Raw genomic sequence first — 20,765 nt, 5'->3', positions numbered from 1 at the left:
ATGGTTGTGATGTTTCATACAAAACATGCTTTGTAAGGTACCATGTGAATGCTCATGATCTGCTGAAACTCATTGTTCTGTCAAAATATGTATATCGTTATGGTGTATGAAATTATGAGATTTTGCTATATGGTTGTTTTTGAAATATGTTGTGTGTCTGGCACATGCCCACAGTTAGCTCTCCAGTGATGACTCATACCCAAATGGGCATTAAGCAACCATCAGGAGCCATTGATCAGCAGGAGAATAGTAAACAAGAGATTTACAATTCTGTATGACTCAGTTGCGCAAGCACCACATAATGGAGATTGCTCAACTCTGTGGCTCAGCAGGGCCCACCAGGACATGCCTGGGTCAGTATCTTCCCTGGGACATGAATTGAAAGCATAAAATAAGGGACAGTGTCACCAGGAGATCACCTCTCTCCTCCTCCACCTACACTGAAGGCAACAAGAATGCTGGGAAGACAAAGACTTTGAAAACTGAGGAGTTTGGTCCCAGGCTGAGAAGGAAATTTATCCTATGTATTAAGAACTGTAAGATGCCTGTAACATCTATTAGGGTGAGAAAAGCTGTTTAATTCAACTTTTGCTTAGTCTAAAAGTTTAGGATTTAGAATGTGTGTTTACTTTTTATTTTCTTAAGATAACTATCTTTGATCTTTATGCCTACCACTTATAATCACTTAAAATCTGTCTTTCTGTAGTTAATAAGCTTATTTTAATATTTTATCCTTAGCAGTGAGTTTGACTAAAGTGCTCGGGGAATTTGCTCAGCTTACAAAGGCTGGTTCATGTCCACTATCCTTTGATAAAATGGTGAACTAATTAATGAGCTTGCCTTGTTCAAGAGAAGGTTTGCTGCTTGTCACTAGCAAGGCATCATGAAAGGCAGCCCAGACTGGAGAGTTAAGGGGGTCATAGCAGTCCCACAGTTTCAGGCTGTACCCCAGGGATCCCATCACAGGTAATCTACATTGCTCAGAGGTGTGCAAATTCTACACCCTTGAGTGACATAGTGATACCGACCTAACCACCTGTGTAGACAGCACTACATTCACGGGACAGACATAGCAACCATCTCTCGGGGAGGTGGATTAAATACACCAGTGGGAGAAGCTCTTTTGTAAACATAGTAACATTTTCACTTAAATGCTACAGGGGCACAGCTACCACAGTGCAGCTGTAGAGTTGTACGTGAAGACAAACTCTTTAGTTGCCAAACCCTCTAGAGTTCAGACTTGAACAACTGGTTTGCCCTGGGCAATCGCCATCTCTTTGTGCAAGGCTGCTCCATTTAAATGGACAATCAACATTTAACAACTTGGCTTTGCGCTTAGGGTGACCAGATAGCAAGTGTGAAAAATTGGGATGGGGGTGGGGGGTAATAGGTGCCTACTGTAAGAAAAAGCTCCAAATATCGAGACTGTCTCTATAAAATCAGGACGTCTGGTCACCCAATTTGGGCTTGTCTACACTTAGAAGGGTCACAGCGGGAGCAGCTGCATTTATGCAGCTGCATCACTGCAGCACTTTGGTAGATGCTGTGACGGTGTACCCCAGAGGGCTTCATGGGAATATGCTTATGAATGTATATATGATATAACTGGAATATGTTTTATGCTACATATGCCATGTAACATGTCTATGTAAAGGTTATTATCTACTGAATACTTGCCTCCTATTTGTATGCATGTATCATTTTTGTACTTGAAGTTAGGAATATTGGTTGTATACTTGCTTGATTTCTAAGTAGCCTTAGTAAGCATTAGGTCAGCTTCTTGAGAAAGGAATGTGCACATTAAGTGCCCAATCAAGAACCATTTAAGCCAGCAATGAACTCAAAGACACCAATCTGCATCGGAGAAATGTGGCTTGGCTGGTAAGAAACTCAATCATGCATGGACATGTGACTTGTCCATGTGACTCCAAAACTCCATCTTGGAGCTGGAATTTGCATAGGAGAGAGAAGGGGTCTCCACCCACAATAGAAAGTCTATTTAAGCCTGTGGGAGACCCCTCCATTTTGTCTTCAGCTGGTTAAAGAGATAGCCTCTCCATGAAGAAACTGGAACAAAGGACAATAACTACAGGGAGTGTGAGTGATTGCTGGACCCAGACTAGAAGGAGACTAGTCTGTAAAAGGAAGCTTACTGGAATTCCTCTACGGGTGAGGTTTTTATCTGTACTCAGTTTTCTTACTGTATTAGACTCAGACTTGCATGTTTTATTTTATTTTACTTGGTAATTCACTTTGTTCTGTCTGCTATTACTTGGAACCACTTAAATCCTACTTTTTATATTTAATAAAATCACTTTTTACTTATTAATTAACCCAGAGTATGTATTAATACCTGGAAATAAGGGGGGGGGAACAGCTATGCATATCTCTCTATCAGTGTTACAGAGGACGAACAATTTATGAGTTTACCCTATATGAGCTTTATACAGGGTAAAACGGATTTATTTGGGGTTTAGACCCCATTGGGAGTTGGGCATTTGAGTATTAAAGACAGGAACACTTCTGTAAGCTGCTTTCAGTTAAGTCCGCAGCTTTGGGGCATGTGGTTCAGACCCTGGGTCAGTGTTGGAGCAGAGTGGTGTGTCTGGTTCAACAAGACAGGGTGCTGAAGTCCAAGGCTGGCAGGGAAAGCAGGGGCAGAACTAGTCTTGGCACATCAGTTGGCAGTTCCCAAGAGAGTTTCTGTGATCAAACCCATCACAGATGCTACCTACACTGACAGAAGGGCTCCTCCCACTGGTGTAGGTACTCCACCTCTCCGAGAGATAGTAACTATGCCAGCAGGAGAAGCCCTCCCATCAACATAGCACTGGCAACACCAGGAGTTAGGTTGATATAACTGTGTTGCTCAGGAGTGTAGAAAATCCATACCCCTGAGCAACACAGTTATACAAAAATAAGTTGGTCGTGTGGATTAGGCCTTTGTTAGCCATGTGCCACCATCTCTAAGAATTTAGTCCAAGATGGAGGCATAAAGACAACTAAAAAGGCAGCAAGCCCCACTTTCAAAATGGAGTTTGCAATCTGATACAGATACACAGAGAGTCCCCCATATAAAACAGAATTCATAAGCTATACTTAGACAAGATTCCTCAAATCATCAAAATAATTGACTCCACATGGAGAAGAGAAAAATATTAGACAGTTTACTTTAAAACCTTTAAACAACCGTACTGGTTGTAGGACTGGTGTTTAGAAGTGGTCTTATAGACCACTATATCATTCATGTCTCTTCAGCGGCTGGATTTCCCACAGAATGTTCCTGCCCTCCATCCCATGCCCTGTCATTAAAACATCAGCAGGCTTGCAGTTGCAATAGATGTAATGTATTCCATGTGTTATTTTTCTTTTTGCTTAGAAAAGAATCCAGTCTTCTTGCAATAAAGGATTATTTTAAACCGTCTAAGTCTCTTCTTTTCTAGATCAGCTGACTGACATCTGAAAACAGAAAAATTAATAGAAAAAATCTCTTTCTCTTTGTGTTTGCAGCTTTTAGGATATGGTCTTTGTCTCAGGGATCCAAGAGGGTTAGAGTGACCATGGAGCCAGACTCAGGGACCTAACTTTTCCATCCACATGTAAATATTTATGACTAAAATCCTTATTAAACTGAGGAATACAGTTCTGGTTTACATAACATTTATATTTGGAAAAGCTCTCATGAGTAAAAATATGTAAGTATGATTTTGGCTGCACTGAAATAAGTGATTTGATTATTTCAAGTCTCTGTGGTTCTCATTTTATTTATATATTTATCCCAATTATATTAGTTGTTTTCCTATTGGCTAAGACAACTACAGCCTACCAAATGATTATGAAGTTACATAAGACTCTATTTGAAGACTATATAATGCCTTTTTTTTCACTCTAGCAAGAAAGAGAAGTCTATCAAGATGCAGGTTTGCTGCTTCAGGTTCATTCATGCATGAAGATTTGTTTCAAGACACACTGAAACCTGAAGCAGTGCTGACATATTTATTAGCCCGTACTTCAGAGCTATCAACCTGAGTCGTGAGAACAGCTACTGTAAGTAGCTTCTGTGCGCTATGAAGAATTTTTCAGTTCCTGTGCAAGCTAATGAATATCAGATTGAAAGCCTTTTTCCTCAGCTTGTCCTGAATTTAACAAATAAGTCAGATCCAGTTGGAAGACAAGAAAGAGATGAGCAATTAGCTCAGTTAGAGATTGCTGTGTTGGGAGTAATATTTATGACAGCATCTGTGGGCAATTTTATTCTCATACTGGTACTGTGGAGGAGAAGAAAGAAGTTATCTAGGATGTATGTATTCATGCTTCACCTGAGCATAGCAGACTTAGTGGTAGCATTTTTTCAAGTACTTCCCCAACTAATATGGGATATTACAGATGTTTTCATAGGGCCAGATGCATTATGCAGAACTATCAAATATTTGCAGTTGTTGGGCATGTTTGCCTCTGCTTATATGATAGTGGTCATGACAGTGGACAGATATCAAGCAGTACGCTATCCCATGGTCACTTTCCAAAAGAAAAAGGCTCTTTGGAATGCTGCCATTTGCACCAGCTGGTCTATATCACTGCTTTTTAGTCTTCCACAAGTATTTATCTTTTCCAAGACTGAAATATCTCCAGATATTTTTGAATGCTGGGGTGAGTTCATCCAACCTTGGGGCTTAAAGGCATATGTGACTTGGATTTTTGTAGCTATTTTCTTCATTCCCACAGCTATCCTTACCATATGCCAGGTTAAGATCTGCAAAATAATACTAATGAACATACATGTGAAAAAAAGGAATGAATTTGAAGCAATAAATCAGAAGCAAGTCCTGCCATTCCAAGCAAGCAGTATTAACTGTATTTCAAAGGCTATGATCAAGACTGTAAAAATGACAGTGGTGACAGTTATTGCATATGTCCTGTGTTGGGCACCTTTCTTCATTGTACAGTTGTGGTCTGTATGGTACCCCAGTGGCATTACTGAAGGTAAGATACTCCTTTTTCTTATCAATAATTATAATAGACTACCACATTGCTACATTTCCTCTTTATATACACATATTGTTTAGGTTCAGCTACGTGTTATCATTTTATGTATGATTAAATTTGAAGGACTAATTTGTTTGCACACTGTAATAATGATGTATAGGGCCCTACCAAATTCAGGGTCCATTTTGGTCAATTTCACAGTCATAGGATATTAAAAATCATAAATTTCATGATTTCAGATATTTAAATTTGAAATTGCATGGTGTTGTAATTGTAGGGGTCCTGACCAGTGTTCCTTTTAATTTTTCCCACAGATGTGTGGAATGAATTTTGTTATATGCACCAATATGGAGGTGATGTGTAACGCATCACTTCCATATTGGTGCACATAACAAAATTCATGTGGTGTGGGTGAGGCAGAGGGGCTCGGAGTGTAGGATGGGGATCAGGACTGGGGCAGAGGGTTGTGGTGCAGGGGTGTGAGGGCTCCATCTAGGAGTGTGGTCTTTGGGGTGGGGCTTGGGATGAGGGGTTTGAGGTGCAGGAATGTGCTCTGGGGCTACAATGGGGAGAGAGAGGACTCCCCCAGCTCTCTCCTGGCAGCAGCATCTGGGCTGAAGGGGAGAGGTGCCTCTCTATGCTGTGGAAACTCTGGGGCTGAAGCCATGGGCTAGGCACCCCTTCACCAGATGCAGCAGGTCTGGGCTGGGGCTGAGTTGGGGACAGGGGAGGGGTGCCCCCATATGTGCCAACTCCATGGGTCCTCCAGGGCTGGAGCACCCACAGAGAAAAATTAGCGGGTGCTGCTCAGCAGCACCCACCAGCAGCTAAGCTTTCCCAACCCTCAAGCACATCTCACCTGCTGGCAGCCCCGCTGACCAACTCCTTCCCCTCCCTCCCAGTGCCTCTCGCCTGCTCACCGTGAACAGCTGTTTCGCAGTGTGTAAGAAGCTCCAGGAAGGGAGAGGAGGAGGTGAGGAAAAGACGGGAGTGGAGTGGGGGCAGGAAGGGGTGGAGGGTAGGGGTGGAATGGGGGCAGGACCTGGGGTGGAGGGCAGAGTTGAGCACCCCCCAGGCTAGAGGGGAAGTCATCACCTATGACACATGCCTCCCCCGGCTCTGGCAGGTCAGCTGCATGGGTTCCCTGAGTGCCTGTGCAGCACTAAATAGGCTGCTGTGCAGCCACACAGCTTACACGGAATTTAGGTCCTAACCCAAAAAGGAGTTGGCGGGGGGTGTCACAAGGTTATTGAAGGGGGGTTGAAGTACTGCTACCCTTACATCTGTGCTGCTGCTCGTGGAAGTGCTGCCTTCAAAGCTGGGTGGCCAGAGAGCGGCAGCTGCTGGCTGTGAGCCCAGCTCTGAAGGTAGCACTACGGCAAGCAGCAGCACAGAAGTAAGGACGGCGTGGTATTGCCACCCTTATTTCTGTGCTGCTGCCTTCAGAGCAGATGCCGCTCTCTGGCTGCCCAGCTCTGAATGCAGTGCAGAAGTAAGGATGGTAATACCGCAGCTCCCCTAAACTAAGCTTGTGACCTCCCCCACAGCAACCACCTTTTGGGTCAGGACACCCAGTTTGAGAAACGCTGGTATCGCCTCATGAAAGCTGTATAGTATAGGGTAAAAGCACACAGAAGACCAGATTTCACGGAGGGAGACCAAATTTCACAGTCCATGAGGCGTTTTTCGTGGCCATGAATTTGATAGGGCCCTAATGATGTACAATAGCTGGTAATGTATTACACTGCATAATCAAAAATCATCTAGGGGGTTACTTAATGTGTATGTGTGTACACATGTACAAACATATGCTTTCAATAGACTTTTTTTCTGCTGGGAAGGCTAACCAAGATTAATTAGCATTTAATTATTAGTAAACAACACAGTCAAAATGTTATGAATTTTATCTGTACTAGCAAGAGATCAATATATATATTTAGAGATTTTAGAGATTATGGAATTACTTTTTTTGTATATTAGGGAAATTAAAGGCAATATAGCATTTTAGCTTTAACTAATTAATAAAATAATTATTCAAATTAATAAAATAAATATTTCTGGTTTACTATTTATAACAACAACACTATAAAACTTCTGAAGAGTTTTTGAATATTGAAAGGTTCTTAGCTGTGAAATATCTTCAGTGAACTATGGAACAATTACAAATTGTGTAAGGGTTGATATCTGTAATGAAAACAAAGCTAAAATACAAAAGAATAAAATGCTGTAAACTATATTAATATTTTCAAAATTATATTGCTACTCCTTTGTTAAAAACAGACTCCCTATCAACTTCATTTCTAAAGTTCAGCTGTTGAAAGATAAAATTCGGATATAAATCGGACAAAATTATACTATAAATTTATAAAATTAGACTATAATTTTGTCTTCTGAAAAAGATCTCACGTTATGATCTTTGTTTTAAAAATTCTTACTACATGTATTCATTTCTGAGATGGTACAGCATTTACACAGATTAAGGTAAACAACTACATTAACATTTAGATTTATATGGGGTAAGAAGAGTTATGCAAAAATATCTATTCCTGAAATACATCTTATGCATATGCAACTACAATGTATTATATACTGTAGATAGCTAGAGAATTATACTTGTTTATAACCATTGAATAAACTGAAATCTCCTAATGTTATTTTAACTTTTTCTCTATTGCAAAATACTAAACTAATCCTACAACAGTTAAGGCAATTAATTTAAGAACAGGTACATCAAAGACAGGGCCGGCTCCAGGCACCAGCATTCCAAGCTGGTGCTTGGGGTGGCAATTTGCAAGGGGAGGCAATCCCTATTGTTTTGCCCACAAGCAGCGTGCCGAATTGCCGCCGCGGAGGGCGGGGGCAGTCTGTATGCCCTTAGGGCGGCAGATGCGTTTCCGCAATGGTGGCAATTCGGCAGCAGCTTCTATGTTTAGATGTCCGGGGAGGCTTCAGCTAAACATAGAAGCTGCCACCGAATTGCCGACGCTGCGGAAACGCGCCTGCCGCCCTAAGGGCACACGGACTGCCCCCGCCGCTCGCGGAGGCAATTTGGCACTCTGCTTGGGGCGGCGAAAACTGTAGAGCAGGCCCTGATCAAAGAGCATCAATTCATAAGAACATTACTACTTTCTGGCATGTCTTATTTACACTGATATCTCTCCAATTCTTTCATTCCAGGTGCAGCGTTTACCATTATCATGCTCCTGGGGAATTTGAATAGTTGTGCCAATCCGTGGATTTACATGTATTTTTGTGGCCACATTCCATATTGTGCCAAAAAGCGGTCAAAAAACATCTCAGCTCAGGAAGAATCTGTGATCACAGGAAGCATTAATTTGGTAGACAGGGAACCAGAAGAAAACCTAACTTGTGTATAAATATAAACTTCTTTTTGTTGCTTTGATACATTAATTACATTCAACTTTTATGTGAATATTTTAAACCTATCCTTTGTTATCTGAGGAATGGAGTGAGTTGAAAAATTGTCCTTCCCTGTATAAATATATTTTTCTTAAATATTGTAGTGTGCACTGCATTACAAGAATTCCATTGTTGTGCAAGCCTGACTTTTAACAGTTACATTGCACTATAAAATTCATATAACTATTGGCAAAGATATGTAGAGCTACTTTATATACTTCATTTTTGTCTACAAAAACTGCTTTCTGTTCTCTAATTTTGGATTGCCAACTAGTAGATTTCTACAAGAGTGATGACAAATTGTGATATTGTTGAAAAGGAGAATCCTATGATTAGATTTGAATGTGTGATATTGAAATTGAAGCATGAATAGTTCAGGAAAAATTTGGGGTAAATATTTGAGAAACCTTGAGAAGGCAGCAGAAAGTCACTAAAATCCTCTGTCAGCTTTAATTAAACACTTTATAACAGGGGTAGGCAACTTATGGCACATGTGCCGAAGGTGGCACGCGAGCTGATTTCAGTGGCACTCACATTGCCTGGGTCCTGGCCACTGGTCTGAGGGGCTCTGCATTTTAATTTAATTTTAAATAAAGCATCTTAAACATTTTAAAAACCTTTTTACTTTATATACAACAATAGTTTAGTTATATATTATAGACTTATAGAAAGAGACCTTCTAAAAATGTTAAAATGTATTACTGGCACGTGAAACCTTAAATTAGAGTGAATAAATGAAGACTTGGCATACCACTTGTGAAAGGTTGCCAACCCCTGGTTTATAAAAATGTGTTGGTCCTGGGGAGTTAAATGTCACAGTTTCTTTATACATTACTCTTGCAACTCTGGACATCTGCTCTAGGTTCAAATAACATCTTGGGTCACAAGTGCTCAGGCACTATGGTAATGTTCTAGTATAAGGAGAATGGTGACCTCATTGTAGTTCCCATTTATATATAATACAAAACAACCACATAGGACTAGATTCTCTATCAAGTCACCTGATGCACAGACAGGTGTGCAGTGAATTTGCACCCTATCTAAACAGACACAGTGGGTGACTTTGAGCCATTTTTGAATTGTGCATATACTTGTGCAGAGTGCATTCAGACCTGTCCTGTCTCCTAGCACCCATCTGCTAGCACTGAATGTGCATCTAGGACAGGCAGCTTGACAGGTAATTTCTGAACCATATAGCACTCTATGGGCTTAGTAGCAAAGGAAAATAAATATTTCACCTTCATGGTAGAAATGAGTCACTTACCCAAGTATCTTTACCTAGATTGCTATTTGCTGGCTGAAGTGTGGATATTTTATGTAGATAGTTATTTCTTCCCTTTTTCAATGTCTGCAGTCTATTCAAGAGAGCATGGACTGGAATATTAGTAGGTCTGTCACAGGCCAAGACAGAGATGCATTGACATAGGATCTCTGGGGATGTTTGCACATCATCTGCCTATATTGTGTCTAGCCTAAATCAGTGCTATTCTTCATTTTCATGAGTGCTAGCTAACATTCTCACATGTTCAGGAAAAAAACCTATAAAAGTGTATTTGACACCTGCTCTTTTAATATTCTAAGACATAAAGAGAGAAAAAAGAGCTAGTGGGTATTTTAAGCACAAAATGTACCAAACACCTGGACCAAATCCTGTCAAGTGCTGATATACAGTGAGCATGTGTACACTGGCTTGATGTGTGGGATATTGATTGTATTTCCCATTAGTGACTGGCCTCAGTGATGATAGCAATGTACTACTTATAATTAGTGGTGTTCTCATTTATCTCAAATTGCAGATGTCAGTATTCTGCAGTGAAGGTCCAGGATTCAGACCCCACAGATGACTGGGTTTCTATATATGCAACCACTGAATGTCTACAACTCTCAATAAAATCAGCTCCCAGTGAGGATCTCTCATGGTATTTTAACCCTTTGGTTGTATGTTTCTGTCCTTTCTGTTTGGTTTTATTTCAGCTTGTTAAATGTCATATAACATCAAAATATTCAAATGAATATAAATATATATTACAAATATTTCTGTAATTAGTTTTGTCAACTGGATTTTCAGAAAAATATGTATCATATTCAGTCAGTTTAAATTAACTATAGGTAATATCTGCACATAATCTGAAATATTAATATTGAAAAATCTATTCCTAAATGACATTTGGTTGTTTTTCTTTGTTGACTTTTTGTTTGTTTTTGCAACTCAGGCACAAGGATAAACAATTTATTAAGAAAAAATGGGAATGATAATTGGAAATCATTTAAAAAAATACCTCATTAGATGCCCTAAAAGCCACAATCAAGGAAGAAGATTGTACTGGTTAAAAGAATACCTGGTTTAGAGGAGAGGTGAAGGAAGCGATACAAATGATTTAATAAAATAACAAATAGAAGAAAGGGGAAGATGATAGTAATGAATATAAATCAGATATTAGGAATTGTAGAAAATTGATAAGGGAAGCACAAGGACACAAAGAGCAATCTATGATCAACAGCGTTAAAGACAATAAGGAGTTTTTAAAATGTATTAGGAACCAAAATAATCCTGACAATAGTATTGGCCCATTACTGGATGGAAATAATAGAATTATCAATAATAATGCAGAAAAGACAGAAATGTTAAATAAATATTTCCATTCTGTATTTTGGGAGAAAAGATTATGTAATCTCATCATATAGGGTTGATCAAACTCTTTCCATTTCACTAGTGTCTCTGGAGGACGTTAAACAAAAGCTACTAAAGTTAGATATTTTTCAATCAGAAGTTCTAGATAACTTGTATCCAAGAGTTTTAAAAGAGCTGGCTGAGGAGATTGCTGGAGCATCAATGTTGCTTTACGATAAATCTTTGAGCAGTGGCAAAGTTCCAGAAGACTGGAATAAAACTACTGCTGTGCCAATTTTTAGAAGGGTAAATGGGATGACCTGGCTAATTATAGGCCTGTCAGCCTGACATCAATTCTGAGCAAGATAATGGAGCAGCTATTACGGGACTCAATAAAGAATGAAAGGAGGATAATGTAATTAATGCAACTCAACATGGGTTCATGGAAAACAGATCTTGCCAAACTAATGATTTTTTTATGAGATTACAGGTTGATACAGATAATAGTGTTAATGTAATATACTTAGACTTTTGTAAGGCGTTTGACTTAGTATTGGATGACACTTTGATTAAAAAATGAGAAATTAACCTAGTATACATTAAATAGATTAAAACTTAGCTAATTGATAGGTCTCCAAATGTAACTGTAAACAGGGTACCATCATCAAGTGGGTGTGTGTATCCAGTGGGGTTCCACAGGAATCAGTTCTTGGCTGTACCCTATTTAACATTTTTATCAATGCCCAGGAAGAAATAGCACTAAAAAAGTTTGCAGATGACACAAAAATTGGGGGAGTGGTACATAATGAAGAGACAGGTCGCGGATATAGAGCAATTTGGATCAACTGGTAAAACATTATGCATTTCAATACAGTTAAATATAAATGTATACATCTAGGAACAAAGAGTGTAGGCAATACTTAAAGGATGGGGGACTCTATCATGGAAAGCAGTGACTCTGAAAAAGGTTTGAGACTTGTCATGGATAATCAGCTGAACATGAGCTTCCAATGTGATGTTGTGGCCAAAAGGGCTAAATCAGGGTAATCTGATTGCAGACTGTGAGATGTTTTGCTTCCTGCAGCTCCCATTGGCAGGAACAGTGAACTGCGACCACTGGGAGTGGGGCGTGTGGGGGGGGCTGTGCCTGCAGATGGTCAACGTCAGCAAAATGTCTCACGGCCCACAGTCAGATTACCCAGATAGGCTGCATGTGGCCCGCGAGCCGCAGGTTGCCCACCACTGGGATAATGTGATCCTTGGCAGCATAAACAAGGGAATCTTGAATAGGAGTATAGAGATTATTTTACATCTGTATTTGGCACTGGTGTGATCACTGCTGGAGTACTGTGTCCTTTTCTAGTGCCCACAATACACGAAGGAGGTTGATAAATTGGAGATGGTTTTGAGAAGAGCCATGAGAATGATTAAGGGATTAGAAAACATGATTGATTGAACTCCATGAGTCTATTTAGCTTAACAAAGAGAAGGTTAAGGTGTGACTTGATTATGGTTTATACGTATCTACATAGGGAACAAATATTTAAGAATGGGCTTTTCAATCTAGCAGAGAAAGGTATAATATAACCCAGTGACTAGAAGATGAAGCTAGACAATTTCAGATTGGAAATAAGGCGTAATTTTTTAATGGTGAGAGTAATTAACCATTGGAACTATTTACCAAGAGTTGTGGTGGATTCTCCATCACTGACAATTTTTAGATCACAATTGGATATTTTTCTAAAAGACTGCTCTAAGATTTGTTTTGTTTCTCTGGCCTATGTTATACAGGAGGTCAGATTAGATGATCAAAATGGTCCTTCTGTCCTTGGAATCTATGAACCTATGTTGAAAATGCTACATATCTTTTCGAAAGTCTCAAGTTTTTGTTTTTGTAAGTTATATTAAAGTAAGTATGCCAACTGTACAAACATTATACATACTGAGCCAGATCCTTGGCTGGTGCAAATCAGAATAGCACGCGGATCATTCAGTGGAGCAGTGCCAGTTTACACTAGCTGCTTTACTATATATTTCATATATTCATAACTGGATTTACAAATAAACTTGTGGAACTAGATTTTCCAAGCTACAGTAACTCAATGAGTCCTGCCGAAGAAACTTCCTTTTTATTCCTCCATTTGGGAGCAAAATTAACTTTTCATATTTCCGATGTTCTGATCACCCAAAGGGAATGAATTTGCCACAACATATTAAGAGCAGAGGTGACCCTCGTGCCTGGATGGGACACACTGAGAATGTCACAATCAGGGCAGATGCTCCCCAAATCTGGCAGATTATACTACAATTAGATTCACTAACCAGTATCAAAACTATGCTTCTTTGTTGCCACACTGCCTAACAAGAAGCTAAACAGTTCTCTTTATGCATTCCAGCCTTGGCTCCCATCTAGACAACCAACTCTAATATAGTGAGAGGTTATTAAAACCCTATTCACCATAAATCATCAATCCCAAAATATCAGATGCATTACTCCCCAGCCCAATGAATATTTCAGATCATACCCAAATATATGCTTACAGCCAATCCTCAATAACTAAATCTAAGATTTATTAAGAAAAGGAAAAAGAAAGAAGAGAGCTAAAATGGTTAAAAGATCAATATACATACAAATAACTTTCAATGTTCATAGATCAGGATCACAGCAGTGATGTTGTAGCTGCTGTTGTGTAAAAGTCTCTCTGGAATCAATTCAATAGGTTATAGTCCAATAGACAGTTCAGGTGTACAGTCTGTTAGAATTTCTCCATCCGAGTTCCAGGATAATCCAGGTATCCACCTGGAGGACCTCAGTCCTACGGCTTAAACCTTCCCTGTTAAAGTTGAAGCAGACCTGAGATAAAAGGATCAGGCTCAAAGGTTTCTTTTATAGTTGAAGCAGGGTGGGTGCTGACAGGAAACTCTACCACAGTGGGCTTTGATGACAGTGAACCCACAGTTTGTGATCTCTATTCAATAGGTCCTTTCTCAAACAATACCTTTAGCAATAGACATGCAGTTCACAGATTGTTTGCTCTTTGGAATCACAAACTTCCAGGAGAGATTAAGACAATAATATTATTATACCACAAATCCCATCTAAATGATAATATCTCCTTTTGATCTCAGAGTCAATAGAATACAGTAATGAAACATTGTAAGACACGAACAGGATTTAGCATCTACAAGCTAATTAGCTTACATTGTTAGATTTCTAATAGGATGCAGGTAAACATAGACATATTTAGCACTTACACTTTGATTCTCTAACAATACAGACAAACAACTTAAATTTTCTAATCTATTTAGCATGGCTTTGATAACTATCTACAAGGAATGGCATTGTTCACCGTTGCAATACCCTTTTGATATGTCCTTAAGCGTTGCTTACAAGTCAACCAGCTTGCTGATTGTTTAACCTTTGATGGCCCAGTGCTACAAAGATTCAATGTTTGTAATGTGTACAACAGAACAGTCCATCAGTGTTTTTCCTCAGTGTTTTTATTTCCTGAGGATCAATGTCATCTGTAAAATAACAGAAAAAAAAATACAACAATCAAGTTTTCCATTGCCAGAAAAAACAAAACAACAGTCTGGGTTATTCCATCAGTACTGAAGTGCCAAGATTACATCTATCATTACTCCCACTTCTGTTTCCTTAGCAGCTGCTTTATAGAGTTATCTGTTCTTTTCCTGGAGAATCTGATTGGACTGCAGTCTCCAGCCTGCCTCATTATCTTACCTCAAGTACTGGCATTAACTCTGCTGATGAAAAGGTTGTGACCCTGAACACTCATGCTGAAGTGACTTCCCCGTGCCATTCAGTTCACTATTCATGTGATCACCCACCAAGCTTTTTATCAGGAACCTGATATAACCCCTCATCTAATCCCCTGGACTTCAAGATGTACCTCTGATTTTGTGGAGCCAAACATAGTGTACTGTTGCTTCAAAGCTTTACCTACTGTGTGAAAGCACTGTTCAATCATCTTTTAAAGACCTGGTCAGCTGTTGAATCACCTCTGACACTTTGTTTCCCATCCTGGCAGATACACTTATCAGGTGTATGAGCCCATATATGTAAACAATTTAAGGGTGGTTGAAAATATTTAATTAACACTGTTTTTCAATGGAAATTTGGGTTTTCACCAAAACATTTTTTTTCATGAAAAGTGTCTGCTTTGGGTAGAAAATGTACATTTTTATTCAAAAAACGGTTCCATTCCTGTTGGAACTGTTAATAATATTTTAAATTATTAATGCTAATATGTGATATCACTGCAGGGAGTGGGGCTGTGGACAGGGGTTGAGACTAGGAGTGGGGGTGGGAATGGAGCCAAAGCCAGGCTGCAGTGGGGGTCGGCAGCTGAACTGGTGGCCAGATGTGGCTGCACTGGGCCGGGAACAGAGCTGTGGCTAGTGGCCAAGGCTGAGGGATAGTGCGGGTCCAGATGCGGAGCCATGCCGAGGCTGGCAATGGGGCTAGGCATGAGGCTGGAAGCTGGAGACTGGAGCAGAGTTGGGGGCAGGGAGGAGCTGGGTAGCACTCCCTCCCGGGTCCCATGGGGACTGGCCTGGGCTCACCACACCCCCCTGGATGTTCCTCCATGCTCCCCTAGGAGGGGGTGCCCCACACTTTGTGCACCTCTCTCACAGGGTACAATATACCTGAAGTACAACTCCCATGTGGCATGGCAGCAGCATATTTAGTTCCAAAATTTTACTTTTCAGATTAAAGTTTTTAGCTGAAAAATGTTTGGCTTTTGATTTTTCACCAAAGTAGAAATTTTCCACAGAAAAAAAATCCCAATTTTCTGACCTACTCTAAAAGTAATTCTTTGATGGGGCAACCAGGCCTCACACTGGCTATAATAGGGCTAAGGAGAACCTGCGGGCCCAATTGACCCCAATCTACTATACATGCAGCAAATATCAGGCATGGAGAGGGTAGGTAAAAAGAAGAGATCTAGGCTAGTTGAGTGTTGACTAGGAGGGAGAGCTTTTCTTTTCTTTTCTTTATGGCAGAGAGCCTGAGCTAGCTTGCCAGCTGGATAAGCCCCTGCTAGAAGAAACAACCAGAGCCTGGGGGAAATACGGACTGTTAGGAGACAAACCCTGAACAGAAGGGTGGGGTTGCACTGAAAGTTTGTTGGATGGCCCTGGCTTTAATTGGGGGACTGGTCATGGTGGGGGGGGGGAGTTTGTTCCTGATTTCCTTTGGACCTTAATACCCTGGAAAAGGTAGACATGAAGTGTGCCTTGGCTGGCGGGGGGAAGTACCCCTATCTAGGGGGAGGGATAGCTCAGTGGTTTGAACATTAGCCTGCTAAACCCACGGTTGTGAACTCAATCCTTGAGGGAGCCACTTAGGGATTTGGGGCAAAAATCAGTACTTGGTCCTACTAGTGAAGGCAGGGGGATGGACTCAATGACCTTTCAAGGTCCCTTCCAGTTCTAGAGATAGGTATATCTCCAAATATTAAAAATAATTAATACCTTGCACAGAGACATACCAACTGAGACTTACAGCTGGCTGAATTGTGCCCCAAAGGGGGGCAACCTGGTTACAAACTCCCTTAAAATCAATGGCTGCCTGGCCTATGCAAGGACTGCAGCAAGAGTTTCACACTGCTGCATATTACAGCCAGGTCCCTTCTCCCCACACACACAGTTAAGCACTTTTGAAATCAGGATTGTCAGTCAATAGGGACTGTCCTTGCTGATGACCACAGGAATTTGATGTTTTATTTTAAAGGGAACAATTTAAGTGGATCACTGCTGTCACCTCTCAGCCTCTATTTTATGTGCATAATTCAACAGTGCTAATGATTGTGGCTAATGTTTCTCTGAAATTATATTGAAGGTTAGACTTCTTTCCTGCCAATTTTATTACCATTTCTTAGAATTATGAGCAGCAGACAAAGGTGATGGATGATGATAAACAAGCCAATTCTTAAGTCTAACAAATATCGTGGGATACAGCCAAAATCTTGTTCTTAATGACAACATTCTGTTCTCATTATTAGGATTAGGAGTTGGCCATCAGTATGTACAAGAAACTTACATTATTATAAAAAGATGAACTATACACACAGTAAAACAGGATTGGATATATTTTGTGTCTCATAGGAGGAAAAGCATAAATTATATTAAACCCAAACCATGTTAAATCTTATCTGCTGGCTCAACAATTGCTACAAGAGGCCTTACCATGTCTCAGTTGACCCAGAAGACAGCCTCCAGATATTTTTTCAATTATTCTGTGACTCACATTTCCAATGCTTCTCACTTTAGGAAGGAAAGAGAGAATTTGCTGTGGATTCCAGCTCTGAATGAATCTATGCAGGATATTGCCATTTTCCCTTCCCATTCTCTCTGACCACCGCTTAAGACAAAGCAACTACATATTTTCTTCTACCAGTAAATCACAGCAAACAAAACACCATCCAGCTTCCAGCTCGAGACTAGAGAAGGAGTGAGACTCCACCCAAAAGGTGTCTGGAATTTCCACCCTGTGTTACCTTGGAGATGTCATGAGAATAATTCCAAGTTCTGTTGTATCTTGCTGAACACTGTTACATCACAAGTCACAAGCTTTCTGTGAATTCAAAATTGAAGTTTATATTTCAATCCATTGTCCTGCATTTACTATAATACTAAATTTTATTTCGCATTTAGATTGTCTAAGTAACTACATAGTTACAAAGTTTTCTAATAATGCAGAGATAAAATTTCTCGATACTTTAAATGACTGCTTCATGGAGCAGCTGGTACGGAAACCCACAAGAGGAGAGGCAATCCTGAGTGGAGTGCAGGAGCTGGTCCAAGAGGTAACTATAGCAGGAAAGCTTGGAAATAGTGACCATAATACAATAGCATTCAACATCCCTGTGGTGGGAAGAACACCTCAACAGCCCAACACTGTGGCATTTAATTTCAAAAGAGGGAACTATACAAAAATGAGGGGGTTAGTTAAACAAAAGTTAAAAGGTACAGTGACTAAAGTGAAATCCCTGCAAGTTGCATGGGCCCTTTTTAAAGACACCATAATAGAGGCCCAACTTCAGTGTATATCCCAAATAAAGAAACATAGTAAAAGAACTGAAAAAAAGCCACCGTGGCTTATCAACCATGTAAAAGAAGCAGTGAGAGATAAAAAGACTTCCTTTAAAAAGTGGAAGTCAAATCCTAGTGAGGCAAATAGAAAGGAGCAGAAACACTGCCAGCTTAAGTGCAAGAGTGTAATAAGAAAAGCCAAAGAGGATTTTGAAGAATGGTTAGCCAAAAACTCCAAAGGTAATAACAAAATGTTTTTTAAGTACATCAGAAGCAGGAAGCCTGCTAAACAACCAGTGGGGCCCCTTGACGATCGAGATACAAAAGGAGCGCTTAAAGATGATAAAGTCATTGCGGAGAAACTAAATGGATTCTTTGCTTCAGTCTTCACGACTGAGGATGTTAGGGAGATTCCCAAACCTGAGCCAGCTTTTGTAGGTGACAAATCTGAGGAACTGTCACAGATTGAAGTGTCACTAGAGGAGGTTTTGGAATTAATTGATAAACTCAACATTAACAAGTCACCGGGACCAGATGGCATTCACCCAAGAGTTCTGAAAGAACTCAGATGTGAAGTTGCGGAACTATTAACTAAGGTTTGTAACCTGTCCTTTAAATCGGCTTCGGTACCCAATGACTGGAAGTTAGCTAATGTAACGCCAATATTTAAAAAGGGCTCTAGAGGTGATCCCAGCAATTACAGACCGGTACGTCTAACGTCGGTACAGGGCAAATTAGTCGAAACAATAGTTAAGAATAAAATTGTCAGACACATATAAAAACATAAACTGTTGAGCAATAGTCAACATGGTTTCTGTAAAGGGAAATTGTGTCTTACTAATCTATTAGAGTACTTTGAAGGGGTCAACAAACATGTGGACAAGGGGGATCCAGTGGACATAGTGTACTTAGATTTGCAGAAAGCCTTTGACAAGGTCCCTCACCAAAGGCTCTTACATAAATTAAGCTGTCATAGGATAAAACGGAAGGTCCTTTCATGGATTGAGAACTGGTTAAAAGACAGGGAACAAAGGGTAGGAATTAATGGTAAATTCTCAGAATGGAGAGGGGTAACTAGTGGTGTTCCCCAAGGGTCAGTCCTAGGACCAATTCTATTCAATTTATTCATAAGTGATCTGGAGAAAAGGGGCAAACAGTGAGGTGGCAAAGTTTGCAGATGATACTAAACTACTCAAGATAGTTAAGACCAAAGCAGATTGTGAAGAACCTCAAAAAGATCTCACAAAACTAAGTGATTGGACAACAAAATGGCAAATGAAATTTAATGTGGATAAATGTAAAGTAATGCACATTGGAAAAAATAACCCCAACTATACATACAATATGATGGGGGCTAATTTAGCTACAACGAGTCAGGAAAAAGATCTTGGCGTCGTTGCTGATAGTTCTCTGAAGATGTTCACGCAGTGCGCAGAGGCGGTCAAAAAAGCAAACAGGATGTTAGGAATCATTAAAAAGGGGATAGAGAATAAGACTGAGAATATATTATTGCCCTTATATAAATCCATGGTACGACCACATCTCGAATACTGTGTACAGATGTGGTCTCCTCACCTCAAAAAAGATATTCTAGCACTAGAAAAGGTTCAGAAAAGGGCAACTAAAATGATTAGGGGTTTGGAGAGGGTCCCATATGAGGAAAGATTAAAGAGGCTAGGCCTCTTCCGCTTGGAAAAGAGGAGACTAAGGGGGGATATGATAGAGGTATATAAAATCATGAGTGATGTGGAGAAAGTGGATAAGGAAAAGTTATTTACTTACTCCCATAATACAAGAACTAGGGGTCACCAAATGAAATTAATAGGTTGCAGGTTTAAAACAAATAGAAGGAAGTTCTTCTTCACACAGCGCACAGTCAACTTGTGGAACTCCTTACCTGGATAAATTCATAGTGGCTAAGTCCATAAATGGCTATTAGCCAGGATGGGTAAAGAATGGTGTCCCTAGCCTCTGTTCATCAGAGGATGGAGATGGATGGCAGGAGAGAGATCACTTGATCATGGCCTGTTATCTTCACTCCTTCTGGGGCACCTGGCATTGGCCACTGTCGGTAGACAGATACTGGGCTAGATGGACCTTTGGTCTGACCCGGTACGGCCGTTCTTATGTTCTTATGTTCTAATAATGTGTATCAATATTCCCTACTGCAATTTGAATCGATTAATTGGTGTTCTGCCCTTGGTTCATGAGACTAACTGATCCCCAGCCAATTTAACATCCCTTTACATTCCAGGTTTGAAACTCATTTCATTCCACTTAGTTTCATTATCTTTATTCAAACTTTCTTAGCCTGTCCTCATGGTTTTTATTTCCAAGACTTTCCTATTTTGGTTGCTGTCCTCTGATTCTCTTGAATTTGTCATTGTCTTTTTATAGCACTGTGGTGCCCCAAACTAAATAGTGATTTATGGTCTTGCAAGTGTTGAAAAGAGGAAAATCACTGAACAGAACGTGGCTGATCATGCAGTATTTCATGAGCTGTGAACCTGAATAGGAATCCATGGTGTCTGCTCTGCTGTTTGCTATGGAAAGAAACAATTCCAGATTACTTTTGGCATTCATAGAGCAGCTACATATGGTGGAATATCATTACTGGGCTCAGGAAACAGGCAATGAGTGGTGGGATTGCATCGTTATGCAGGTAGGGGATGACAAGCAGTGGCTGTGAAAC

General features: G+C 40.1%; 2 protein-coding genes across 2 annotated transcripts in view; one reads left to right on the top strand and one right to left on the bottom strand.

The window, feature by feature from the left end:
- LOC127042868 (uncharacterized) overlaps window positions 1-20,765 on the bottom strand; it is a 972,530-nt gene that overhangs the window by 247,243 nt on the left and 704,522 nt on the right. The gene's annotated exons all lie outside the window — the stretch shown is intronic.
- Window positions 4,068-10,365, top strand: LOC127042853 (arg8-vasotocin receptor-like). Its single transcript, XM_050936333.1, has 2 exons — window positions 4,068-4,983; window positions 8,164-10,365. Exons 1-2 carry the CDS (start codon window positions 4,068-4,070, stop codon window positions 8,361-8,363), a joined length of 1,116 nt encoding a protein of 371 aa, XP_050792290.1. The 3' UTR covers window positions 8,364-10,365.

Source organism: Gopherus flavomarginatus, chromosome 1 (genome assembly GCF_025201925.1).
Source record: "Gopherus flavomarginatus isolate rGopFla2 chromosome 1, rGopFla2.mat.asm, whole genome shotgun sequence".
NCBI classification, from domain to species: domain Eukaryota; kingdom Metazoa; phylum Chordata; order Testudines; family Testudinidae; genus Gopherus; species Gopherus flavomarginatus.
This window is presented reverse-complemented; position numbering and strand designations above follow the sequence as displayed.

Coding starts and splice junctions, on each gene's coding strand:
- LOC127042853 (XM_050936333.1), top strand. CDS start 4,068: ATGAAGAATTTTTCAGTTCCTGTGCAAGCTAATGAATATCAGATTGAA. Junction 4,984..8,163: donor CCCCAGTGGCATTACTGAAG/GTAAGATACTCC, acceptor CTTTCATTCCAG/GTGCAGCGTTTACCATTATC.